Below are 27,967 nucleotides of genomic sequence, written 5' to 3'. Positions count from 1 at the left end.
TCTGTTTTTCCCCCAACTCCCCAATCTAGTTGATTACCTATCACTGTGATTCTTTTAAATGCTCAGCTGTGTATGTATAGCATCACTGAGAACCAAGCAAACAACAACTAGTTTAGGCATTGGAAGAGGTGTATTAGACCCAGAGGTTAGCTGGCTTGAAGGAAAAAAGCCAGGAGGTGGCTTTGCATAAAAATAGCTGTTTATTCAAAGACTCAGTTCAAACAGTTAACAATGGAAATGGGACTGCTTCCTTATTTATAGGAAGGCTGCCTGGGGGAAGAATCAATCAGATAGCAGCCAGCAAGGTTGTAAGCCAGAATTTAACAAGGTGAAAGTAGAGCATTGTGTAAATGCACATTGTAAAATCAAACTTCACTATTTTTTCTTAAAGTAAAGTACCTGGAAAATTGTGTCTGGAATTTCTTTGTCAAAGAGAGGAATTTGCTGAAAACAGTAGAAGCCCAACTGTCCTAAATTCCTAAGCTGTAACAGCCGGAAACGTTTGCAATTTTGAATATCTTCTGCAATAACGTTAAATTCTTGCACTTGTTCAAGGCGAAAGTGTTTTGAATCACCTTTTTCCTGAGATTGTGTACACTATTAGAAAATAATAAATATAAGTTGTGACAATTTTGGTAAATGCAACCAATACATACAAAAACATTACTGCTATGAACATTGTTCACATGCTGAAGATGAAAAAATATAATGAAATCTGCAAAGATTTTGCCACTAAATAAGCATAAGGAAAGCTAAATTGTTTTGGAAAAACAAAGTTATTCAAAAAATAATTGACTTAAAATAGATATGTAAGTATGGAAACAGTAGAACTATTGCTAAATGCTATGAAAACTTTTGTTGGCAAACAAGTCAGCATCTAAACGTAGCATCTAATGTCTGCTACATTTTAGGATTATACCATTTCTGTCTAGAGAACCATGTAACTATTATAGTTAATGGATATCTATACTTCAAATATGTATTTATCCTTCTGTTCCATTTAATTCATTTTATAGTCACCTAAGCTATGAACTAATCACTACAAGTATTGAGTGCCAATTCCATAAGTCACATCATATGTATAAGCAGGGGTAGGCTGCTGCCCAGACCGGGGGGGGGGGGAGGGGAGCGCAGTGGGGTAGCGAAAATGGAGCTCCACTCCAGAGCACCCTATTCGCACTGAAAGATGTTGAAAGCCACGCCCACAGTGTGGTAGTAAAGTTTTTGGTAGCCCTTCACTGTGTACAAGTGCTTCCACACCCGTCCTGTGTCTATTGCCATTCAATTTCAATTGGTAACTAAAATCTCCTGTATTATGAGAGAACGAAGAACACTAATTTTCTATCTGCTCACACTGTAAGATTTTGTTTTGTCAAATGTCTATAAACTCTACTTGTACTTTCATATTTGTTAAGGAGGAATCAAAGCTACAATGAAACAAGCTGGAATAAAATGATAAAAGATGGTTCTAAACTTGGTTCCTCTAAAATTAATAAATAAGCTATATGATCATGAAGATTTAAAAAGGAACAACATATATAAAATTTTTAATTATCAAAATTGATTACAAAATCCTGAGTTAGTTTCTTGATCAATGTTTCTAAGTCCTTAATTTATTATTTAGAATAAAGAAGATTCTATTATGTAATATTTATTACACAGTTTCTTTCAGAGAACTTGAAACTTCATTACAAAAATTTCATCATTACCATAGTTAACTCAAACAAATCTGAGTAGTAAGGATCATTCGGGTCAATATTTATGTCTTTTGCCCAGTCAATTAGTTTCTGGATATCAGAATGCCAACAAATTCTTGTCCCTTTTCCTGAATTGATGTTCCTTAGTATATTAAAACAACAAAAAAAGTTAATATGAAATAACAATTATGATGCCACAATAGGGAAAAAAAAGAACCTTTGTGAAAGAATATAGACTTATTTTAACAGTTTAAATTAGTCAGTGCATATGAACTGCAAGATGTATTCCAGGACTATAATACACTCAGAGCTACTCATTTAAGGATGTAGAAATGGGCCTTAAATCATAAGAGTGTGGAAAAGACCCTTTTAAAAAGTCAATGGGGTTATAGAAACATAGAAACATAGAAGTCTGACGGCAGAAAAAGACCTCATGGTCCATCTAGTCTGCCCTTATACTATTTTCTGTATTTTATCTTAGGATGGATATATGTTTATCCCAGGCATGTTTAAATTCAGTTACTGTGGATTTATCTACCACATCTGCTGGAAGTTTGTTCCAAGGATCTACTACTCTTTCAGTAAAATAATATATACCTGAAATGTAGGCTACTGGGAACAAAATTGTGCTGCACCTAAAAGAATAATAAAGTAATCCTTTCTGGGAATAAAAGTGTATTCCTCTTAGCTTTGAGCAAGATTTAAATTTATGGATGGTTTTAGGAATGACAATAAGCTGAACATGTACATTGCATTGGGAATATTGTTCTGTTCTCATTCTGAGGAGAAGCTGTGATCGAGTCTCTGGTATAGGCCCAGCTTAATGCTCAAGAACCACTGGTCTTCCAATGATGGCTATTAATAATAAAGCAAATTATTGTATGACATGGTTACAGTTAGCCATCCATGACAGATACCTAACTAGTTATCTGGAGAAAGGTTATGCCATAGCAAGAAGATTAGTAATACATGTCATCTGTGTCCAGGATCTATGCAGTACAAAAACTTAATGCCAACATTTTTTCACTTTCTGAGCAAAATCCAAAGTGCATTACAGAAAGTACAATTTTTAAAAAGCCAGCTATGAATTCATAGACGCCGATCTCTCAATTCTTGACTGGCAAACTATTCCCTGGCTGTAACACTGCCGATGACCTCTACAACATATTTTTGCTCGAAGTCAAAAGAATTATCAGACTACATGTACCACTAATAACTACCATAAGAAAGATAAACAACTTACCGATCTCAATAAGAAAACTACAAACCAAAAAAAAATCTTCAAAAGCTGTTACAAAAATATATGCCACCAAATAAAGACAGAATCCTTCAACTATAGTGGAGATTAGCTCAACTATATATGACTTACAGTATATACAGAGAATACAAGGGAAAATGCAAATTATACTAATTTATATATTTATATATGTACATTGATACTGAATATTTAATTGACAAAGTACTATGTACATACTCCATATATTGAAAATATAATTTCAGATCATTGTATTACTATTCATTTTACGATAAAAAAATTTTTTTTTAAAAAAGAATGCTTCAACTACCATACCAGACAAGAAGAGAACTCCTGCGCACCAAATCCAATCGTGCCTTCTACAACTTTGGTAAATAACAAACTCAAGGACTCAAGATCCATCCCATCACTAAAAGACCCAACAACAAAGAATACTATGATAAATCAACCAAAGCTAACCTCTTCAACACATTCTTTGGCTCAGTCTTTGTTAACAGCAACGATTCATCCCCAAAATTCTCAACTCAAATACTCACAATGACTTAACCCAAATACACTTCACAGAAGACAACATTGGAAAAGCACTACACGACCTTAAACCTTCACTATCAATTAGGCCTGATGGTGTATGTGCATACTTCCTAAAAAAGCTTTCCAGAGCCATAGAACTACTAAGCATAATCTTTGAAAAATCATTCAGGATCAGCTCACTACAAAGTTATGGTCACAGGCAATGGTCATCCCCATCTTTTAAAAAGGAGATCCCAGTCCAGTTGAAAACTACAGACCAATCTCATTATGCCGCATCATATGCAAAGTCATGGAATCAATCATAAACCAATCAATTACTCTCCATCTAGAAACTAACAAACTATTCTCTAACAAACTTGGACCAACACAATGGTATGTTTGTTTGTATGTATGATTGGTTTTTAAAATAAGGGTTTTTAGCTGTTTTAGTATTGGATTGTCACATGTTGTTTTTACCACTATTGTTAGCCGCCCCGAGTCTACGGAGAGGGGTGGCATACAAATCCAATAAATAAATAAATAAATAAATAAATAAATAAACACTTCATACTCTATATAAAAAAGTTTGCAATCACATTACAAGCTGCGTTCTCTCCGCCAACAATGTCAAACTTTTCAACACCAATAACTCTTCAAAAGGACCTTGACTTCGTGTCTGAATGGTCAAACATCTGGCAACTCCAACTCTCAACCAAAAAATGTTCTGTCCTACACATTGGCAAAAAGAAGGGCGTGCATAAGTGCACCAGAGTGCCTTCCGTCCCCTGTCCTAATGTTTCTCTTTTACTAGTATCACGTATGTAAATATTGTTATATTTTTGTATAGCACCAATACATACTTGATGAAACAAACAAACAAACAAACAAACAAACAAATAAATAAATAAATAAAATAAAGTCTTCATTTACCAACTACTCATTCAGTGATGCTTTGAATTTACAGTGGTACTGAAAATAAAGACTTAAGACTGGTTCTTGAAGTCAGGATTGCAATTCAGGTACTTGTCAAGCCATGCACACTCACAATGATTGTATGGTCATGTGATCACTATTTACAAAATCAGTGAGAAAGCTGGCAAGAAGTCTGTCACATGACATCAATTTAAGGATCTGTAGTGATTTGATTAATGACTGCAACCAGTGTTCCCTCTATTTTGGGGGGGGGGGAAAGTCTAGTGTCTGAGCGGCAGTCCCTTTGGGACTGGATGCCACAGAAATAATAAATAAACAAACAAACAAACAAATAAAAAACCCACCCATCCAGACCCTAACAGCCTCCAGGCACTGGCACATCACTTCCACTGCTTCGCCGACTGGACATGGGGTGGAGATATACAACTGGGTGTCATCAGTGTACTGATGGCATTTATTTATTTTATTTATTTATTAGATTTGTATGCTGCCCCTCTCCGTAGACTCGGGGTGGCTCACAGCAATAATAAAAACAATGTACAATAACATCTCACCCCATGCCCTTAGATGATCTCACCAAGCAGTTTCATGTAGTTTTTAAATAGTAGGGGGGAGAGGACCAACCCCTGAGGCACCCCAGAAGGGAGAAACCTTGAGGTCGACCTCTGACCCCCCACTAACATTGACTGCAATCGGCCAGACAGGTAAGAGGAGAACCACTGCAGAACAGTGCCCCTCACTCCCAACCCCTCCAGCCGTCGCAGGAGGATACTATGATTGATGGTATCGAAAGCCGCTGAGAGGTCAAGAAGCACCAGGACAGAGGATAAACCCATCCTGGGCCCGCCAGAGATCATCCATCAGCGCAACCAAAGCAGTTTCCATGCTGTAGCCGGGCCTGAATCCTGACTGTTGAGGGCCTAGATAATTGGCTTCTTCCAAGGACCACTGGAGCTGGACCGACACCACCTTCTCAACAACCTTCCCCATAAAGGGAAGGTTGGAGACTGGCCAATAGTTTATTATTTTTTTATTTATTATTTGGATTTGTATGCCGCCCCTCTCCGAGGACTCGGGGCAGCTCACAACAAGTGAAAAACAATCCAATACAATCCAATTAATTAAAATATTATAAGTTTAAGAGAGTCCCCAATACTAACATACACACATACAGGCATACCATATATAACTTCAACGTGCCCAGGGGGAGATATTTAGTTTCCCCATGCCTGACGGCAAAGGTGGGTTTTGAGGAGTTTACGGAAGGCAGGAAGAGTAGGGGCAGTTCTGATCTCCGGGGGGAGTTGGTTCCAGAGGGCCGGTGCCGCCACAGAGAAGGCTCTCCCCCTGAGGCCCGCCAACCGGCATTGTTTGGTTGACGGGACCCGGAGGAGGCCCACTCTGTGGGACCGAATCGGTCGCTGGGATTCGTGCGGCAGAAGGCGGTCTCGGAGATATTCTGGTCCAGTGCCATGAAGGGCTTTAAAGGTCATAACCAACACTTTGAATTGTGACCGGAAACTGATCGGCAGCCAATGCAGACTGCGGAGTGATGGTGAAACATGGGCATACCTGGGTAAGCCCATGACTGCTCTCGCAGCTGCATTCTGCACGATCTGAAGTTTCCGAACACTTTTCAAAGGTAGCCCCATGTAGAGAGCATTACAGTAGTCGAACCTCGAGGTGATGAGGGCATGAGTGACTGTGAGTAATGAGTCCCGGTCCAGATAGGGCCGCAACTGGTGCACCAGGCGAACCTGGGCAAACGCCCCCCTCGCCACAGCCGAAAGGTGGTTCTCTAATGTCAGCTGTGGATCGAGGAGGACGCCCAAGTTGCGGACCCTCTCTGAGGGGGTCAATGATTCCCCCCCCAGGGTAATGGACGGACAGATGGGATTGTCCTTGGGAGGCAAAACCCACAGCCACTCCGTCTTATCCGGGTTGAGCTTGAGTCTGTTGACACCCATCCAGGCCCCAACAGCCTCCAGGCACCGGCACATCACTTCCACCGCTTCGTTGACTGGGCATGGGGTGGAGATGTAAAGCTGGGTATCATCGGCATATTGATGATACCTCACCCCATGTCCTTGGATGATCTCACCCAGCGGTTTCATGTAGATGTTAAATAGCCAGGGGGAGAGGACCGACCCCTGGGGTACTCCACAAGGGAGAGACCTCGGAGTCGACCTCTGACCCCCCACTAACACCGACTGCGACCGGCCAGAGAGGTAGGAGGAGAACCACTGAAGCACAGTGCCTCCCACCCCCAACCCCTCCAACCGGTGCAGAAGGATACCATGGTCGATGGTATCGAAAGCCGCTGAGAGATCGAGGAGCACCAGGACAGAGGATAAACCCCTGTCCCGGGCCCGCCAGAGATCATCCATCAACGCGACCAAAGCGGTTTCCGTGCTGTAACCCGGCCTGAAGCCCGACTGCTGGGGACCTAGATAATCGGCTTCTTCCAAGGACTGCTGGAGCTGGAGTGCCACCACCTTCTCGACAACCTTCCCCATGAAGGGAAGGTTGGAGACTGGACGATAGTTGTTAAGTACTGCTGGGTCCAGGGAAGGCTTCTTGAGGAGGGGGCGCACAAGCGCTTCTTTATAGAGTGATGGAAAAACTCCCCTCCCCAAGGAAGCGTTGGTAATCTCCTGGGCCCAGCTCCGTGTCACCTCCCTGCTGGCCGAGACCAACCAGGAGGGACACGGATCCAGTAAACAGGTGGCGGAATGGCTGGGTCCAGGGAAGGTTGGAGACTGGACGGTAGTTGTTAAGTACAGCTGGGTCCAGGGAAGGCTTCTTTAGGAGTGCTTGTAGGGAGCTGGGAAGGACCCCCACTCAAAAAAGCATCGACAATCTCCCGAAACCAGCCAGGAGGGACATGAGTCCTTGGAGAGGGGCGGCATACAAATCTAAGTAATAAAATAAATAAATAAACAGGTGGCAGAACTCACAGCTCCAATGGCCTTGTCACCAGGTCAAATTCCTCCCAGACAGATGGACAAGGACAGGCCCCAGTCACCTCGACTGACTCATTGTCAGCCGACACTGCTGTCCAATTGGAGTCAAGGTCTATCTGAATCTGAGCGATTTTTTTCAGCGAAAAACATATTAAAATCCTCGGCACTACCCTGAAAGGGCTCTCCAACTCCCCTCTGATTAAGACGGGAGTGAGTTACCCTGAACAGGGTGGCCGGGCAGGATTCTACTGATACTATCAAGGTGGCATGATACGCGCATCTTGCCACCTTGAGCGCCAATTTGTAAGTCTTAATATGAGCTCTTACAAGAAATAGCTAGGCATGGCAATTTGTAAGTATTCAAACTGGAGTGCAGAAGTAACACAGATATGCAATTAGATTAACTTCATTCTATCAGCCTGGTTTCAAGGTACAAGTCACATAGCTGAAACAAAAGCAAAAATAGGTACAGTGATCCCCCGGTTATTGCATTCCCGACCATTGCGAACAGGCTAATTTGCGATTTTTGAACCCGGAAGTCAAAACACCATCTGCGCATGCGTGCCCTTTTTTTTCTATGGGCACGCATGCGTAGATGGCGCCGGGCAGATCAGCTGCTGGGCGGCTTCCCTAGGTCTTCCCCCTCTTGGCGGGCATCAGCGAGGAGTTTCCCCACCGCCCACGCAAACTCCTCGCTGCTGCCACTTCGCTCGGGCCGCTTCCCAGCTGAGTACTCAGCTGGGAAGCGGCCCGAGCGAACGGCTTGTCCACAGCCTGCCCACGCCGTTCGCTCCCCCTCTTGCTGGCGGGAGGGCGAGAAGCCCTCCCCAGCACCCGCTCGCCCGCCCTTCGCCGCTCGCCCGCCCTTCGCCCGGCCACCCGCCGTTCGCTTGCTGCTCACCCGGGTTTGGGGGGGTGCTGGCAAGCCGCCCATGCCGGCGGCGACGTTTGAAAACAGCCGCGCGGCTTTCCAATGAGTCCCGAAGACAAACGCGGAAGTTTGACGTTTGTCTTCGGGACTCATTGGAAAGCCGCGCGGCTGTTTTAAAACGTCGCCGCCGGCATGGGCGGCTTCCTAGCAGCCCCCCAAACCCGGCTTGGGGGTCTGGGGGGGTGCTGGCAAGCCGCCCATGCCGGCGGCGACGTTTTAAAACAGGAACCCCAATCTTCGGCTCCTCGCTAGCGCTGCGGGAGTAAAAACACCATCTGCGCATGCTCAGATGGTGTTTTTACTTCCGCAGCGCTACTTTGCGAAAACCCGATCATTGCTAGGGGTCCTGGAACGGAACCCTCGCAATGATCGGGGGATCACTGTATTTCCTCAATTTTGAAAATACACAACCTATTTCTAAAAAGATTCAGAACTCATAGATTCTTTGCAAGACAAGGAAAAGCAATGCATGGCAGAGTAGTTCATGCATTTCAGGGGGAAATATATAGATATTTTTTTACAAAAGCGAACAGTAAAACTAATGCGTAAATATTATCACCTGTTGGAGGAAATAAATGCATGTTGAATAGTAGGAGCCAAAGGAATTCCCTTATCATTAACTGTCCAAGATAAACAATATATTAATTTTCCTGATGTCATAATACATAGTTCTTCTGTTTGATTTTTACCAAGGAAAAATGGAACATCTACAATATAAACATAACCAAAACATTATTGCAACACCAGACTTTTATTTCACTTTAAATTTATTCATTCATTCGTTCATTTATTTATTAGATTTCTATGCTGCCCTATTTCATGCCACATATTCATTGGTGTATGTAACTTTTAGGTGCTAACTTCTGAAACTAACAAATAAATTGCTCACTTGCTAATGACAAATCTTTGGAGCTTAAAATTAGGGTCAAATTAGTCACAATAAAATGGATCTGGCAGATAAAAATAGGTATATGAGCATCTGCTTTTAAATAATTTAGAAAAACACAGACCTGTTGAGTTCAGATACTGAAGAGGCAGGAGACTGGCAGTGAGACCTCAGCTCTTTATTGGTTATAGTGAGCAAACATCAGCCCCTGCCTGTTTTTGGCAGGAGTTTAAATAGGGAACCCTTTTGGGAAGGAGCCAATCAGAATTTCCCTGCTCCACTTCCTTGTCGGACTGGAGTGAAAACTTCCCAGATTCTCAGGACATAACAAGATTCTTCATCTCACCAATCATAGCCTTATAGTCTGTTCCCAAACGTATTTAAAATTCAGCTAGCAATGAAAACATGAGGACCACTAATTTACTAAGGTTTTTTCTTGGCACAAATTATTATTTGAGATATATTACTAAAAATAATGGATATAAAAATATATTTCAAAAGAATGGCTTTGAAAATAATTTTAAATAATTTAGAAAAAATGCTACATTTGGAAAAGGTTAAAAGTGCTTTTTTAAAATGTATCTGAACCCAAAGATATTATGCTTGTCTTCAGCCTTAGTATGTTTTCAGCATTGCCAGCCTTTTACAGAAGCTTCGTCTTCTTTACAGTTCTCCATTGCATGACCTGGTGATCATTCTAGGAAACTGCAAAGCAGTGTCATCTTTGTAAGAAGCCCAGAATTGCTGTGAATGAACAAGTTACTCTTACCAATAAAAAAAAGGAAAGGGAAAATTCAGAGTATCCTTTTTCAAAATTATACTTAATCCTTCTCTGCCTCTAAATTTAAAACCAAAATACTTTGTTTTGTATTTAAAATTTGCAGAGACAAGAACCACAGTAAAACTAAAAATCTGCCTTGTAAAAATATACAGTGAATCAGAGTAAGTGATTTGAAAAAAATATTATAGTAGTAACTTACTGCTTCCCACTGCTCCATCTGAAGGTTTAACTTGTTGTTCACAGCTAAACTCTACTTCATCCAAAACATCCTTGCTTTTCAAAATACAGTTATTAGGAAGAGGTAAGTACATTTTGGCCAACAACATGTTTTTATTTGACTCCATAATCTACAATATAATATATATCATATAATATAAAACCATCTGTGTCAAAGAAGAATTAAAACTAATTAACCAAAGAAGTAAAAAAAATCACAATAAAAATATTTTATATAGATAACCATTATAAATATATTTATCTAGAACTAGAATGACATTTTTTCTCATGGGTTGCTATTACATAAGCAGAAAAAATTTAGTATAACGAGTAAGTTTTTGGAAAGATCGAGGTACCCATCTTTCCACTGCTGAGTAACTTTGAGTCATTTGTTTTTTCTCATTCCAAACTATATAACGGGGTGTGTGGGTGGGGGTGTTGTGAAGAATAAAATTAGGAAAGATTGCCATGTTTATTGACTTCAGTTCTCAAAAAAAATAGAACAGAGAAAATAAGCAAAATAGAATGCAATTAATGATAAATAAATAATATTTAGGGCTAATCAGTTTTTCAGAAAGAGGACAACATTGCATGATTTTACACTATAGTGAAAGCACAATGTTGTTATAAACAATAAAAAATTTAAAATGTAGACAAACCCAATGTTTTAAAAGTATGTGTTAACAACAAAACCCGCAAAGAACATAGCTACTTCATGAAATTCTGCCTTTTTGGAGGGAGGGTTTTATTTTTATTTTTGGAGATTGGTGGATACCATATAATGAGACCAAAGATATTGTAATGTCAATCTAAAATGCACATTTGCAAAAGAATGATTGGCCTAAACTCCTGGAATGTATAAGATACTAATCACAACACATTGCAGGCAGTCCTCAACTTATGACCACAATTGAACCCAACATTATATTTTTAAGTGAGGAATTTGTTAAGTGAGACTTGCCCCATTTTATGACTTTTATTGCCTGTTAAGTGAATCACTGTAGTTGTTAAATTAGTAACATGGATATTAAGTGAATCTGGTTTCCCCATTGATTTTGCCTTTCAGAAAGTGATAACGTGACTCCAGGACACTGCAACAGTCATAAATGTGAATCAGTTGTCAAATGCAAATCATGTGACCATGAGGATGCTGCAATGGTCATAAATAAGTGTGGAAAATGGTCATAAGTAACTTTTTTCAGTACCATTGTAACTTTGGTCACTAAGCAAACTCTTGTAAGTCGAGGACTACCTGTATCTTTACAAACATTATAGTGCTAAAGACGGTAGTAGGAAAGGGGAGAGATGGTGCAGGAAAGTAGGTATTAGAAGATATTAATAGCCATGTGAGATAGAAAGAAGGGAATGGAGAGAGGGAAGATTGAGATAGATTGAATAATAAAAATTAAAATTGGAATGAAACTTAGGTTATTGTATAATTGTTTTTAAGCAATAAGATATGCATATTGAAGGTATAAAAAAAATAACAAACATTATGGCGCACACAGTAAGTTCATTCAATAAGCATATTAAATGTAGTTGGAATATAACTTTAAAGTCATCACAAAGAGCACACTCTGGAGTGCAAGAGACCAATTTATTATTGTGCTATTGCTAACATGTTGTAAGCCGCCTTGAGTCTAAGGAGAAGGGCGGCATAAAAATTGAATAAATAAATAAATAAATAAATAAATAAATAAATATTATATATATATATATATATATATAATATGTAATATAATATATAATTATAATATACAGTATTGGATAGAATTGAGTTAATTATATTAGTCCAGCCCTCTAAAACCATCTCAATTTCTTATGCAGCCCTATGGCAAAATTAATTGCCCACACCTGAATTAGATGTAGGTTTTGTAAAGAGAAGATTATTAGATTTCAGATGCAATATTTGTATCTGCATAGATACCTCTAGTTGAAGGGATTCAGACCAGTTTGAAATCTGAATTCTAAAATGTTGTTGGAATATAACTTTAAAGTCATCACAAAGAGCACACTCTGGAGTGCAAGAGACCAATTTATTATTGTAATATATTTTAATAAAATATTTCTCCATTTTGACCTTTTCTCTTCTGTCTTGTTCTTCACTAAAAATGAACAAATTAAAGTTAATATTTCATTTCACCATACTGTCACACAAAAGAAATTACCATACACATAAATTTCTGCAGAAAAAAAATGAAGCATGCATTTACAGGTAGTTCTTGACTTACAGCGACAATTGAGCCCAAAATTTATGTTTCTAATGAGAAATTTGTTAAGTGAGCTTTGTCCTATTTTACGACTCTTCTTGCCACATTTGTTAAGTGAACCACTGCAGTTGTTAAATTATTAACATGGTTGTTAAATGAATCTGGATTCCCCATTGACTTTGCTTCGCAGATGATTACAAAAAGGAATCATATAGAATCAAATAGAGCCGGGGTGGCGCAGCAGGTAGAGTACTGTACTGCAGGCCACTGAAGCTGACTGTAGATCTGTAGGTTCAAATCTCATCACCGGTTCAAGGTTGACTCAGCCTTCCATCCTTCTGAGGTGGGTATAATGAGGACCTGGATTGTGGGGGCAATATGCTGGCTCTGTTAAAAAGTGCTGTTGCTAACATGTTGTAAGCCACCCTGAGTCTAAGGAGAAGGGTGGCATAAAAATCAAATAAATAAATAAAATATGACCCCCATACTGACTCCATATGGGGATGCTGCAACAGTCATAAGTATGAAAAATGGTCATAAGTCATTTTATTCAGTGCCATTGTAACTTCAAACGGTCATAAGTGAACTGTTGTAAAGCGAGAACTACCTGTATACATTTGCTAGACTGAGCTTCCAACCATTAAAAACAATATGCAGAATGTTAATGTTATAATGTATTCCAAATAAAAATTATATTTAAGGTTGAAATTTTCAGTCTGAATTTCAACCCAATTTTGACACAGAAAAACGTTGGTCATCCTATTGGATTATCTGTACCTAGACAGAGACAGGGCAGTGTGATTTAGTTAACATTCCTGATTTTGATACATGTAATTGTCAGATTATGACAGCAATTGGGTTCAGGATTACCATTACTAAGTGATGCAGTTGAAAAATACAATATCATGTGACTGCATTGCTTAGTGATGAAATCCTAGGCAATACCACTTGCTATTGTAATCCCAATACACATAGATCATTAAGTGGAAAGAGACGAGAATCCCAGATAAATAAGCATTGAAGAGGCTGCAGTGAGAGAGCGGAAGGTTGCCATAGAGAAAGACCTGGGAGGGCTAGCAAAGACTGCAGGTGGGCAAAGAGCTTACCCTAGTGGGGGAAAAAGCAGAAATTGTTTACTTGAATGACTTGCAACCTTCCCTGCCAAATTCTCCATTGACTTTGTTTATGATTAGGTGGCATGGAAGGTTGCAAATGGCGATCATTTGTGAGTTGGACAAATGAGTACCCAGATTAAAATACATACTGACATGGTCTGAAATTCAGACATTAAAATGCAGTATTGCAGGGTATCTCTGCTGACTTCCAGCAGTTCAGTTCTCACTGGCTCAAGGTAGACTCAGCCTTCCATCCTTTCGAGGTGGGTAAAATGAGGACCCATACTGTCAGAGGCTCTGTAAACCACTTAGAGTAGGTTGCAAAGCACTGTGAAGCTGCAAATAAGTCTAACTGATATTGCTATATCCATGTTCTTTCAATTTTGCTGTCATTTTGAACAGTCTTATTTATTTATTTTATTTATTTATTAGATTTGTATGCCGCCCCTCTCCGAAGACTCGGAGCATCTCACAACAGCAAAACAATACAAATCCAATAATTAAAACAATTTAAAAACCCTTAATATAAAAAGCAATCGTACATCTCATATAAACCATACATAAAGCAGAAACGGTCCAGGGGAATCAATTTCCCCATGCCTGACGACAGAGGTGGGTTTTAAGGAGTTTGGGAAAGGCAAGGAGGGTGGGGGCAATCCTAATCTCCGGGGGTAGTTGATTCCAGAGGATCGGGGCTGCCACAGAGAAGGTTCTTCCCCTGGGTCCCGCCAGACAACATTGTTTCATCGATGGGATCCGGAGAAGGCCAAATCTGTGGGAACTGACCGGTCGTTGGGATTCATGCGGCAAAAGGCAGTTTCGGAGATATTCTGGTCCGATGCCATGAAGGGCTTTATAGGTCATAACCAACACTTTGAATTATGACCGGAAACTGATCGGCAACCAGTGCAGACTGTGGAGTGTTGGTGTAACATGGGCATACCTGGGGAAGCCAATTATTGCTCTCGCAGCTGCATTCTGCACGATCTGAAGTTTCCAAACACTCTTCAAAGGTAGCCCCATGTAGAGAGCATTACAGTAGTTGAACCTCGAGGTGATGAGGGCATGAGTGACAGTGAGCAGTGACTCCCGGTCCAAATAGGGCTGCAACTGGTGCACCAGGTGAACCTGGGAAAACACCCCCCTCGCCACAGCTGAAAGATGGTTCTCTAATGTAAGCTGTGGATCGAGGAGGACGCCCAAGTTGCGGACCCTCTCTGAGGGGGTCAATAATTCCCCCCCCCAGGGTAATGGATGGACAGATTGAATTGTCCTTGGAAGGCAAAACCCACAGCCACTCCATCTTATTAGGGTTGAGTCTGAGTCTGTTGACACCCATCCAGACCCTAACAGCCTCCAGGCACCAGCACATCACTTCCACTGCTTCGTTGACTGGACATATCACTGAACAAATGGACATAAGCTGAGGACTAGGTGAACTATTAAACATAACCTTCTTCTAGAGTGGTGATGGCGAACCTTTTTTTCCTTGGGTGCCAAAAGAGCGTGGGCATGCGCTATCGTGCATGTGCAAGTGCCCATACCCATAATTCAACGCCTGGGGAGGGGGAAAACAGCTTCCCTCACCCCCTGGAGGCCTTCTGAGGGCCAGGGACAGGCTGTTTTCCCAGCTTCTGGTGGGCACAGTAGGCTCACGTTTTGCCCTCCCCAGGCTCCAAAGGCTTCCCTGGAGCTGGTCAAGGATAAAAATGCCTTCTCCCATCCCCCTGGAGGATCTCTGGAAGCTAAAAACACCCTCCCAGAGCCACTGTATGAGCCAAAAATCAGCTGGCCAGCACACACCTGCATGTTGGAGCTGAGACAGGGCAATGGCTTGGGTGCCAGCAGATATGTCTCTGCATGCCACCTGTGGCACCCGTGCCATAGGTTCGCCATCTCTGTTCTAGTCTAGTCCGGGTGTCCACAAATTATTTGCGGGCCAAGTATGACCTACTGAAGCCATTAATCCATCCTGCACAGAATCATGAGGCTGTACCGCCCATATTGTCCCATCGACTCATCAGCCCCCACTCTTCAACTGAGTGCAGGCCTTACCTTAGAAATAGGAATAGGGATGGCATCCAAAATTAAATCAGAGTCCAAGGCAAATGATTCCTCAAAGTTTCGATTTATTAACAGACTTGTTTGTACATCTGAGTGAAACCCAAATCTGAAGTCTCTCAAGTGTCACCACCCAGTTGAAAGTTCAAGCCCTTGCCCCCACACCTACAAATCCATCATGTTGTCCAATATTTATTTATTTATTTATTTATTGGATTTGTATGCCGCCCCTCTCCAGAGACTCGGGGCGGCTAACAGCGACAATAAAACAGTGTACAATACGGTAGTAATATCCAACTGCCATGCCGGCAGAGTCCACCCATCTCCTTCTGTGCAGGTGCAGTTATTCAGAGATAAAGGACGAGCTTGGCTTTCTAGAAAGAATTTGTTATGGCTACATATTAACAATCCCCTCTCCCATTTCCCCACAGTAGAAAATGCATAGTAGAATAGTATAAAGTGTGGAAGACCAAAGATCCCCAATAAAATGGCTTCGGCCTGACAATGGGATGGGATGGGATAGCAATAGCAATAGAATGGAATGGGAATGAAGACAGGAATAGAATGGAATGGAATTCAGCAAGGTATCCCAAGCACTGCCAGGATTTAAGGGGATCCTGCAATAGATGCCCCAGGAACCAGTCTCATCTCTGTATCCATCAAGTATTCACTATCCTGGTTTCTCTTCCCCACCCCTATTTGCTATTCTAGCACATGTTTCTTTCATTTGATCTGCAACAGGTAAAAATCTTTGAACGCAGAATGGAATGGAAATAGGAGGGAATGGGAACGGGAACAGGAACAAGAATGGGATGGCAATGGCAATAGCAATGGCAAAATAGGATGGAATGGAAATGGAAATGAGAATAGATAGAATGGAATGGAATGGAATTCAGCAAGGTTTCGTTTCCCCATACCTATTTGCTATTGTAGAAGACTTTAAGAGAAAGAGAGAGAGGGAGGGAGGGAGAGAGAGAGGAGAGATATTGATTGTAACTCCTTGGGACTGAGAATAATTGCTGCAAAACTGAGGTGGATCACTAGATTCATAAACAACTTTTAAAATGATCTAATAAAAAGAAAAGTCAAACAAAAGCAAATAAAACACCCGCAGGAGGAAAACAAATTAAAGTTTAATTTCTGTCTATTATTTGACCACACCCACCTAGTCACATGGCCACCAAGCCATCCCCAACTAGCCAGTCCAGTCCCCCAAAAGTTTGAGGGACCGTGAAGTGGCCCCGTTCAAAAGGTTTGAGGACCCCTGCTCTGGACAGCTTGAATGAATTCAGTGAATGAGTTCAGTGAGGTGCTTGATTGCTACAATATCAAGAAAGGCCCACAGTATTCTATAGAAGATTGCAGTGTAAAGTGGAGGGAGGAAGAAGTCATTTTTTTTTACATATTCCAAAGGATATATCTGCCATTTTAAAAAAATAGCCATTAAAAAATGAAACAAGGTGGAGAAAAATGTGGAACTCACAGTGGACATAATTTTGCTGGTGTTATTTCTGATAAAAAAGTTACATGAGGGAAGAAAAATGTTTTCATTCCTTCCCTAAGGTCTGTAAAAGGTTGAGAGGTACAAACTGACTCCAAAGAAACCTAGAAATCAATAATATTTTGATTATAATCAATATTCTGTCAAACAATAATATATGCATTTGTATTGCTTTTTTTCGAATGCATTTTATACAAATTTCTTCACAGGTTTTACTGACCTCACAACAGTTTATTGTTCCTTTTCTTACCTCTGTTTCCTCATCTTCTGATATTTTGGCTAAATATTCATCCAATTCAGAATTTCGTGTTTGCCTTGAATATGAAAAATATATGAAAAATAAACAATAGATATTCAGGAGTACACAGTCAACCGTGAGGTCCAGTTTATACATTACTTTCTCATTTTTAGTAAAGAAGGAGAATGCAATTAAAGATGGGAAAGTGGAGAGAGTCTTTCCTTTTTTTTTTAATAGTTTTTTTATTATTTTTCATAAAAAGACAAACAAATACAAACAAACAATGAACATAAAGTGGGGGTGTATTTCCCCCGCTTCTTATGAAAGTATAAATTCAAATATAGAAAAAGAATACATATGTATTAACTATTATAAAAAAAAGAAAAAATTAATAAATTTGAATTGAAGTTTACAAATCTTAATGTGGGTATTAAGGTTAATATAACATAGTTACCAAAAAAGAAAGATACCTTTAATATAATCCTAATTACTATAATAAAATAGTATTAAACCTTCAATCTAAACAGTAAGACTAAGTTCAACTATTATACTTCAAAAATCTTAATATATTGCTTATACTTATACATACATAGCTATATCATAATCATCAAAAAATCCTTTTAAACTAATATTACTATTATTATCATCTAAATAAAAACTAATACAAAATAAAGAGAAAGAAAAAACAACCACTAACGATATATCTTATTTTTTCTTATCTATCCATTTGTAAACGTTGTTCCATGTTTCGTAAAATTTAGTATCCTCTTGATCGTTTAGTCTTCTTGTCATCATATCCATTTCAGCGCAATCTAATATCTTAGCTATAACCTCTTCTTCCTTGGGGATTTCCTCCCCTTTCCAGTTTTGCGCATATATTATTCTAGCCGCAGTTAATATATGTATGATTAAATAAAAAATTTCTTTCTTATAGATCTGGGTTGTGACACCTAATAAATAAAATTCCGGGGTATTATCTATATCTTGTTTTATTATTTCTTTTAATATTTTTTCAATCATCTTCCAATATAGTTTTGCTTTGCTACATGTCCACCATTGATGATAGTAAGTTCCTATATCCTTCTTACATTTCCAACATATTGGGGATGTTTTGGGAAACATTTTTGCTATCCTATTTGGTGGGAGATGCCATCTATAGAACATTTTGATTTGGTTTTCTTTTAAAGAAACTGATTTAGTCATTTTCCAATTGTTAATCCACACTTTCTCCCATGTGTCTATATCTATTTCCTTACCAATATTTCTACACCATCTTATCATAGTATCTTTTAAAGTCAACTCTATATTTTTATGAGCAATAAGTAGTTTATATATTTTCCCTATCATTTTTGTAGAGTTAGTGGTTATTAAGGTAGTTAAAGGATTCTTACTTTTATTAAAAATGTAAAGAGTTTTATCCTTCTGATATCTAGATCGGATCTGGGCATAGTGCCACCAATCTATTATTATCCCTTCTTCTTGTAGTTCAATTCTAGATTTAAGCTTCATCTGATCATTTAATAGTTCTTTATATCTATGAGTCATTTTCTTGTCCTTTATAGACTTTGGATGCGTTATTGCTTCTAAGGGAGCTAACCAATCTGGGATGCTTAAGAAATGATTCTTCTTTATATCTTTCCATACTTCTAGTAAGTATTTCCTTAATGTATGCCTTTTAAAATATGAATGGTTTTTGTCCTTATCATACCATAAAAATGCGTGCCATCCAAGCATTAAATCATGTCCTTCTAATTCGAGTGTTCTTTTATTATCTAAGATTATCCAATCTCTAAGCCATGTTAGTGCAGCGGCCTGATAGTATAATTTCCAATTTGGAAGGCCAAATCCTCCTCTTTCTTTGATATCTTCTAAACAATTCATTTTTATCCTTGCTTTTTTACCTTGCCATATAAATTTTTTAACTAAGTTGGTTAAAGTTTTTAAAAAGATACCCCCTGGGTTTATTGGTATTGTCTGAAAAAGAAATAAAACCTTGGGTAAAATGTTCATCTTAATTGTTGCAATTCTTCCTAAGAAAGATATTTTCAAATTGTTCCAGGTTGCTAAGTCTTTTTTAATTTCTGCTAACAATTTCATATAATTATCATTTTTTAATGTTATTGTTTTCGCTGTTAAATTTATTCCTAAATATTTTACCTTTTTTACAGTCTTTATTCCAGAAATAGTTTCTAATTTAGTTTCTAGTGTTTTGTTCATATTTTTAGTCAAGTAATGTGTTTTGTTTTTGTTTATCTTTAAACCTGCTACGTTTCCATATTGTTCAATGGTTTGTAATAAAGTAGGAACTGTTGTAGTCGGTTCTTCAATTATAAACATTAGATCATCTGCAAAGGCCTGGAGTTTATAGATTTCATCTCCTACGGTTAAACCTTTTATTCTGGGGTCCGCTCTTATTTTAATTAATAAGGTTTCAAGGGTCATAATAAATAACAGTGGTGATATAGGACATCCTTGGCGAACTCCCTTATTTATGTCAAGTATTGGTAATTGACTGTTATTCAATATTATATTCGTTGTTTGTTTTGAATATATGGTATCTATTAAATTAACAAATTTTGGGCCAAATCTCATTTTATTTAATTGCATTTTTATAAATATCCAATTAACGTTGTCAAAGGCTTTTTGAGCATCCAAAAACATTAAAGATGCCATCTTATCTGGGTGTTGTTCATAGTACTCTAGTATATTTATTACAGTTCTAATATTATTTTTAATTTGTCTCCCTGGAAGAAACCCATTTTGGTCTTGGTGTATTATTCCATTTATAACTCCTTTGAGTCTCTCTGCATAAATGGCAATAAAGATCTTATAGTCTACATTTAATAGTGATATAGGCCTATAATTTTTAATTTTTTCTGGTTCTGTACCCTGTTTATGTATTAAGGTTGTCAGTGATTCTGACCAAGATTTAGGAATTTTTCCGTCAAGTCTACAGGAATTAAAAGTTTCTAACATATGGTTTCTTATTGTTTCATTATCTATCTTATACCATTCTGCAGGTATGGCATCTGGGCCTGTGGCCTTGTTGCTTTTCTGTTTTTTAATTGTTATTAGGAGTTCCTCCATTGTTATTGGTCCATCCATGGTAGCCTGTTGATCTTCTGTTATTTGTGGTAGATTTGAAGCCTCTAAATAGTTAAAAACTTCATCTTCAATGACATGATCTTTAGCATATAGTTCCTTATAAAAATTATACACAATGTCTGCCTTACCTTCTGTATCATATTTTATTTTACCATCTTTATCTTCTAATTTTTGGATTAATTTTGATTGACTCTGTTTTCTAAGTTTATACGCTAGCCATCTGCCAGGTTTATTTGCATATTCAAAGTATTGTTGCTTTGCTCTTTTAATCTTTTCAGTTAGTTGGTTTTGTTCTATAACTCTAATTTTATGTTTAATTACGTTTATTTCTGTCTTTAGATCTCTATTCTTAGTATGTTGCTGCGATAAGGATTCTAATTGTTTTAGTTCGTTTGTTAATTGTAAATACTCTAATTTCTTTTCCTTATTGTATTTTGCTGTATAAGATATTGTTAAACCTCTTATGTACGCTTTAACTGTATCCCATAAGTTCTGTGGAGTAGTGTCTGATGTTTTATTAATTTCAAAAGATATTTTTAATTCCTTTTCAATCCAATCCTTATATTTCTTGTCGTTTAATATATACCTGTTCATCCGCCAATTGTTCTGTTTATTATTCATCGTCATATAGACCACTATTGGATTGTGATCGGCCCATGTATTAACGTCTATGTCAACTTCTCTTATTTGTTCTGCCACCGTTTTTGGTGCCCATAACATGTCAATTCTCGTCCAAATTTTGTGAGGATTGGAATAAAAGGTAAATTGCCTTTTGAGAGGGTGTCTTTCCCTCCAAATATCACTTAATAATAGTTCCGCTTTCATTTTTTGAAAAGTACTGGGTAGCAAGTTTCTTCTTGTTTTTTTACCTTTTCCCCTTTTTTTATTACCTCCCCCTCCTGAGTGGTCTAATTGTCTGTTCGCGATAGCATTAAAATCACCTATTATCAATAGATTATCAATAGCTAAATCTGTTATTATTTGGTGTAAATTTTTATAGAATGTCATTTGGTCTTCATTGGGGGCATAAATAGAAACAACCACTAGAGGTCTGGGTTCAATGTCTACTTGTACAATCAATATCCTACCCTCTTTATCCTTATATATTTGTTTGGAATTTATAGAATTCTTGACATACATCACTACACCTCTTTTTTTTTGGTCTGCTAATGCAGCATACATTTTTCCAATTTTGGGATTCAACAGTAATTTTTGGTTATCTTTTTTAATATGAACTTCTTGTAGTATTGCAATCTGAACATTTTGGTTTCTGATTTTGGAAAAAATTTGCTTCCTTTTTCTTGGTTCGTTAAGTCCATTAACATTTACGGAAAAGATTTTCAAGTCTTTATTCGTTGTCATTTAATAGGTTTTTTGGTTTCTCGCTGAGGTTGAACTCTTCTAGAACCTTGGTCCTGCTCTATTACTTGGGCAGTTGCCCCCAGGTTTTCTTCTTGCTGAGTTAGTGATTTTTCCCCTGGTTGCTGTTGAGCTGGTTGTAGTTGGACCACTAGTTGCTTACTTGCATGGTCGGAGTGGCCCAAGCCACTCTGTTCAAGAAAGAACATAGCTTGATCTACGTTTTCCAGTTTGTACCTTGTAGAGCGCCATGTCAGAGAAAGTCCTTGTGGAATAAGCCAACGGTAAGTGATATTTTCTTTAATCAAGATTTTGGTTAAAAAGTGGTAATCTCTTCTGTTTTCTCTGACACTTCTTGGAACTTGTTTTAATATCTTTATTTCTACTCCATGTCGTTGAGGCGGGGAGTTTCTTGAATAATGAAGTATCTCATCTCGCAACGCCTTTCTTGTAAATTTAATATGTATCTCTCTTGGGAGGTTGTGTCGACGGATATAGCTATTCGAAATTCGGTATACTTCATTGATTTCTTTCTGTAAAGCCATGGGGTCCTCTTGAAGTATACCTCCAATGATTTCCGCCATAGTCGTTTTTAAGTCTTCATCTTTTTCCTCTTTTATATTCTGAAATCGAAGTCCGTACGAAGCTCGTTGCATCTCCAGCTGGATGATAGATTCATCATATCTTTTGTATCTTTCATCAGCTCTCCCTTCAAGATACTCCATTCTTTTCTCATTTTTGTCAGCTTGCTCTTCAACTTTTTTTACTCGGTCATCACTTTCTTGAAGAGTTTGTTGGATCTGCTTTATCTGATCTTTCATCTCGCCCATATCAGCTTTCATTTGAGCCATCTCCACTTTAAATTCTGCCAAGTCAGCTTTTATGGCTTCTCTTTGTTGTGTTGCCTCCTCCTTTATGGCTTCTCTTTGTTGTGTTGCCTCCTCCTTTATGGCCTCTCTTTGTTGAGTGGCATCTTCTTGTGATTTGACCATAAAGTCCTTCAAAGCATTCAAAGTCTCATGTATAGTTGCAAGATTGGACTGCATTGTTTTGTCTTTGTCTTTGTCTTTGGTAGACATGGTTAGCACTTGATGCGAAGGAGAAGAATGCGGTGACACTTGTGGAGATAGGGTAGTTGGTGTTGTTTGTTTCTTTGTTGTTTTAACAAGAGTTGAGGTGTGGGACATTATCAAATTAGAATCCACTATTTCAAATTTTAAGGTTAGTTTCAATTTTATATATAGTGAAAAGGAAAAGAAATTACTATAAATTCCAAATCTATTCAATATATTTTGTTTCCCTTATAATATGACTATACCAATTCAATAGCAATTCAATTAATAACAGAGTTCAAAAAAAGAAGAAAAAAAAAGAAATATTATTGTTTAGTGCCACAGGGGAAAAAACAAATATTAGCCTTTTCAAGTAAAAGGAGGACAGAAAATGAAAGAAGAGAAAGAATATCAACTATATATAGAAGACAAAAGAAAGAAAAGAAAAAAAAGAAAATTTTTGGAGGAAAAGACTTTAGGAGGAGGGAAGAAAAAAGAAAGGGGGAAAAAGTGAAGTAAAAAGAATTGTTCAGAAAGAAAAAGAAGGAGGGTGATATTTTAGTTCAACTATTTAGAATAGAGCAGGAACCCAAGGTTTATTAACAATGCATGTAGTTCAAACCAAACTTCTTCTAGTAATAGAAATGTAAGGAAGAAAGTCAAGGAAAAATCAGGGAGAAAAAAACCAGATAATTATTCAAAGACACAATAACAGTATTGTATACTTAAGTTCTTCTTGTAGATCCTGTAATTTTGCTAGGAAGTAGAAATGAAAATCCAAATCTCAAAGGGTAAAGTTATATTTGATTTCAATTCAAAATTCAAGGAGTAAAGCAATTCCAAAGCTTGCTTGTGTTCAAGATGGAGTCAGTTTATTTTCCAAATTCAAAACAGGAACAAAGAACAAAGAAAGAGATCCCAAGATGGAGTCAAGTTAATTTTCGTGCAGCAGGCAGATGTTAAACCAAGAGTTCTCAGCAAATAATCCAAAAGGTGTCAGCAAATAGTCCAAAAGGCTCAGCAAGTATTCCAAATAGGTTAATCCAACAATAAGTAATCCAAGAAAGAAGTGATTTCAATCTCTTCTAGATTCCATTTAATTCATGATTATTAAGTTATTCATGTTGTGAAAATAGGCAGCAAGAAAAAAAAAGGCAGCAAGTCTGTGTTCCTCCGCTTGAAAAATTAAGTCCAGAAGATTATGATTTTAAAAGTCTATCAAGAACAAATTCTGATCATCACTAGAAATTTCCTTTAGCAGTTAAAATTTTCTAAATAGTCATGTCAAATTTAAACTATTTTGTTAAAGCATAAAGTCAGAAAATTATTTTGTAGATTCCCAAGTTCACGTTCAAAATGGAAAAGTAAAAGTGAAGAGAAAAAATTAGGTCCGGCTGTTATTTGCGGATGGGTTTAAACAAGAAAAAACTTTCACTTTCGCCCTGGAAAAAAAAACTTTTACTTAAAAGTTTTACGATCTTCTGACTTAAAGACGAAACACAATGGAGATTTTTACCTTAAATCCTTTCTCTGGTATATTCTTTTTCTATGTAGATGTAGATATTTTTACTTTCACTTCTTTGCTTTTATTCTTCCCGCTGAGTGAGGGGAGAAAGCGCTGGCCGGTCCTCTTAAGCAAAGAGGAGCGGTTCTCCCGTCTCCGAAGCTGCGGGGCGAACCGCTGCCTCTGGAGTCCTGGCGATGGGTCCTCGGGCAGAGGAGAGCCCCCTGTTCATGGATCGGGCCATCCGGGCCCGATCCGATCGCAAATGCGACCTTCGGAGGGGGTAGAAGAGATTCGCCTGGCAGAGCCCTGCCAGACACGTCTCGCCGCGATCTCCACCAAACCGGAAGCCTCGGAGATAGTCTTTCCACTGTCCATCATACCCATTGTAATAAACTGCAGCTTTTAATGATGATTTTGCATTTAAAAAAATACCAGTTATCAAGAGAAAGAAACGCCCAAAATATTATGGCATATTGATAGCACACAGCCTATCCATTTGTGTAAAATTCTGTGTGCCACATCATATTCTAGCAATAAACAACTGCATTTTCTAATAATGTTTCACAGCCCCCAAATTCAACTCTGCTTGGCCTGTTCATAAGTATAATTTAAGGCAAAATGAAGAAATCCTCCACCTTCTGCAATTTATCATTCAGTGACATTTTTAATTTTTAGTATTTTATTTGACCTTTTCCCTCCCAACACCACTGTGAGACCAAGTAGCCCAAAGCAACCCAATTATTTTGACAATTTGGTATTAGATTTGGGTGAAGAATGGAGTTGGTGCCAGTAGAATGAAACAGATTGTCTTTATTCACTCTTTACAGCAACATACTAGTAAAAGGCAAGGGATTTAGGCTAGCAGTGTTCTTTACAGAGAGCGGTCAGTCATTAGCCAATACAGTAGCTTTAAAGTATTTTCCTGCAGTTTGACGCGGACTGGGGTGAAACCCTCCAGCCGCGTCTGCGCATGCACAACAGTTGGACTCTCCCTAATCCTTGTCCATCAATTTAAATAGCATCACTTTGCTCTATCAGTTCTCTCAATCTTTCTACTGTGTATCTGAGGAGGGCACTTAAAACTCAGGAGTAGATGCTGAGAGATGAAATATACAAAAGAACTAGAGATGAGCCTATGAAGTATAAAGGGAGAGAAATTCTGACCTTAAAACAGATACCTAGGAGAGATAGAGTGCAGAGAAGACAATATCAATTCTTGACAGCATAACTGATTAAATATAACATGACGTTCAGCTGGCTGATACCAGAAGGAATTCTGGTTACCTGGCAAGATAAAAAATTTAGGGTGGATACCCTAAATTATGAACTTTTTGAACACCATTTTACTGCAAATGAAGAACAGGAAAGAAGAGGAGGAGATAGAAAGCAACAGTCAAGATGAAATGCAAATAGAAGAAAAAGCTTTAGATCAAGAAGAAAGAGTGAGGGTGGAAAATGAATGGACAGAACAAGAAGGTGCAAGAACAGATAAAAGAAAGGAAAATGTATAACAGGGGTCTCAAACTTGCAGCCTGTGGGACAACTGTGACCCGCAGGACAATAGTTTGTGGCCCCCACCTCAACATCAAAGTGTAATGTTACTGCGGTCCAAATGTAAGGTGACCAGGGGGTGGGGACAACTCCAGATCAGCAAAGCAAGCAGCCTCGGGAAAGCCACCCACCCCGCTTCTCTCTTCCCCGTTAGAGGGTGGCCGACACCATGGTTCCTCCTCCTCAGTCGCAAAGCCCGCTTCTCTTTTCCCCCTGCAGGTTGCTGCCACCGCCGGCGCCCAGATGTGCCTCGTTGTGGCCAGCGCTGCTGCAGCAGATGAGGCCTGCGGCTTGGGCTCTCCTCCCCGCTCACCTGCCCGCTTCTTTGGCTTTTCCGGGCGAAGGCGGTGGGTCCAACCGGTGAACAGAAAGGTGGGGTGTTTAGATTGGGGAGGGTGTGGTGTCTCTCAACCTTGGCCGCTTTAACTCCCAGAAATCTCCAGTCAGCTATGCTATGGCTATTGGGAGTTGAAGTCCACAAGTCTTAAAGTGGCCAAGATTGGAGACCTCTGGTTTATAGAAAAAAAGAGAGAGGAAGGAAAAGAGAGAGAGAAAGAGGGACAGAGAGAGAGAGAGAGAAAGAGAGAAAGGAAGGAAGGGAGAAAGAGAGATATTTATTTATTACTGATTTATTTATTTATTTTATGAATTTGTTAATTTATTTTTATTTTTTAAACACAAAATAAGATGAAAAAATGTGGAAAACCTGATGTGGCCCAGCCTCACCCAGCCTCTATCTCCAGCGGCCCCCGGGTAAATTGAGTTTGAGACCCCTGATGTATAATTAAAAAATAATATTAAAAAATAATCTCAGGAATATTTGGTTAAAAGTGGTTTGCTATTCCACCTAAATCAACATACTACAATTAACATTAATTATAAAATTAAATTAAGAAACAAGCCATACATTTAGACTAAACCATAATATTCAGAAACACCCTGAAAATTCAGTTATTATGTCAATAAAAATTAGCAACCATTTATATTGAGCTTTCCAGAAATCTCTTTTGATTATGCTAAAAGCAGACTTTATGTCTTCTAGGTTTCTTCTTTGTTAATTTTAGAGATATATATTTTTTCCAAGATAATTGAATATTGCTTGGACATTGTCAATGCCATGATATTACTTTTTTTAGAGAATACACAAATTCTAATTGTATTGTGATTGCCTTATACATTTACCTTTGAAATTGAATCTTTATAGTTGTACTGGTAAAGCCTTGTTGTCTGCGTAAGGTCTTCATCTGTTTCCACACTTTCATCATATTTTGTATTAAAGAATAATCTCGTTGTTCTTCTTTTTCATATAATATTTTAGTATTTCTTTTTTAGAATGAACATAGGGAACAAAAAATGACAAAATTACAGTGAGAATTCTACTTTTTAAAGGCAAGATAAAAGCTAAACATTAATTTCTTCTGTTTGGAATGCAAATACACCAAAAACCTTTTCTTACATACTTATACAAAGTACAAGTAGTCTTCAACTTGTGTTCCTATATGAGTCCAACATTTATTTTGTTAAGTGTGTTTTGCTCCATTTTATAACATTTGTTGCCACAGTTGTTAAGTGAATCACTGCAGTGGATAAGTTAGTAACCTGGTTCTATTATGTTTTCTTATATATGTTGTGAGCCGTCCCAAGTCCTTGGAGAGGGGCGGCATACAAATCCAATTAATAATAAAAAATTAATTAATTAATTAATTAATTGTCACAAGTAGGAATCAATATGCCATGCTTTTGAATTTTGATGATAGGAATTTTTTTAGGAAACCTTTACAGTCAAGAATAAATGTCAGAAGATACAATAAAACAATATCTGGAAAAGACTGGTCTACCCAAAATAACAGACACAGTGAGAATAACATCAAATGAAAGCATACATGATCCTGAGAATGCTAGAAAGATTGTAACTGAGAAAAATGGTCATAGGTCTCTTTTTTCAGTGCCATTGTAACTTTAAACAGTCATTAAATGAACTGTTGTAAGTCAAGCACTACCTGTATAAGTATCTTCTTGTGAAAAGGGAGATACATCACAAAAAATAAAAGATTATCTGAGACATTTAAAAAATCATTATTGTTTAATTAAGATCT

At 38.2% G+C, this 27,967-nt stretch overlaps 1 protein-coding gene across 1 annotated transcript in view; it reads right to left on the bottom strand.

Moving 5' to 3' along the window:
• CC2D2B (coiled-coil and C2 domain containing 2B) overlaps positions 1–27,967 on the bottom strand; it is a 114,913-nt gene that overhangs the window by 61,285 nt on the left and 25,661 nt on the right. The window contains exons 9-16 of the mRNA XM_070752397.1: positions 27,054–27,194; positions 17,310–17,373; positions 17,042–17,163; positions 12,100–12,277; positions 10,156–10,303; positions 8,849–8,996; positions 1,710–1,839; positions 400–597 (exon numbers count right to left, since the gene is read on the bottom strand). Of these exons, the coding sequence (XP_070608498.1) occupies positions 400–597; positions 1,710–1,839; positions 8,849–8,996; positions 10,156–10,303; positions 12,100–12,277; positions 17,042–17,163; positions 17,310–17,373; positions 27,054–27,194 (1,129 nt within the window). The remainder of the gene's footprint in view (positions 1–399; positions 598–1,709; positions 1,840–8,848; positions 8,997–10,155; positions 10,304–12,099; positions 12,278–17,041; positions 17,164–17,309; positions 17,374–27,053; positions 27,195–27,967) is intronic.

This window comes from Erythrolamprus reginae, chromosome 5 (genome assembly GCF_031021105.1).
Source record: "Erythrolamprus reginae isolate rEryReg1 chromosome 5, rEryReg1.hap1, whole genome shotgun sequence".
Taxonomy (NCBI): Eukaryota; Metazoa; Chordata; class Lepidosauria; order Squamata; family Dipsadidae; genus Erythrolamprus; species Erythrolamprus reginae.
The sequence above is the reverse complement of the archived record's forward strand: the minus strand, read 5'-3'. Positions and strand labels throughout refer to the sequence as shown.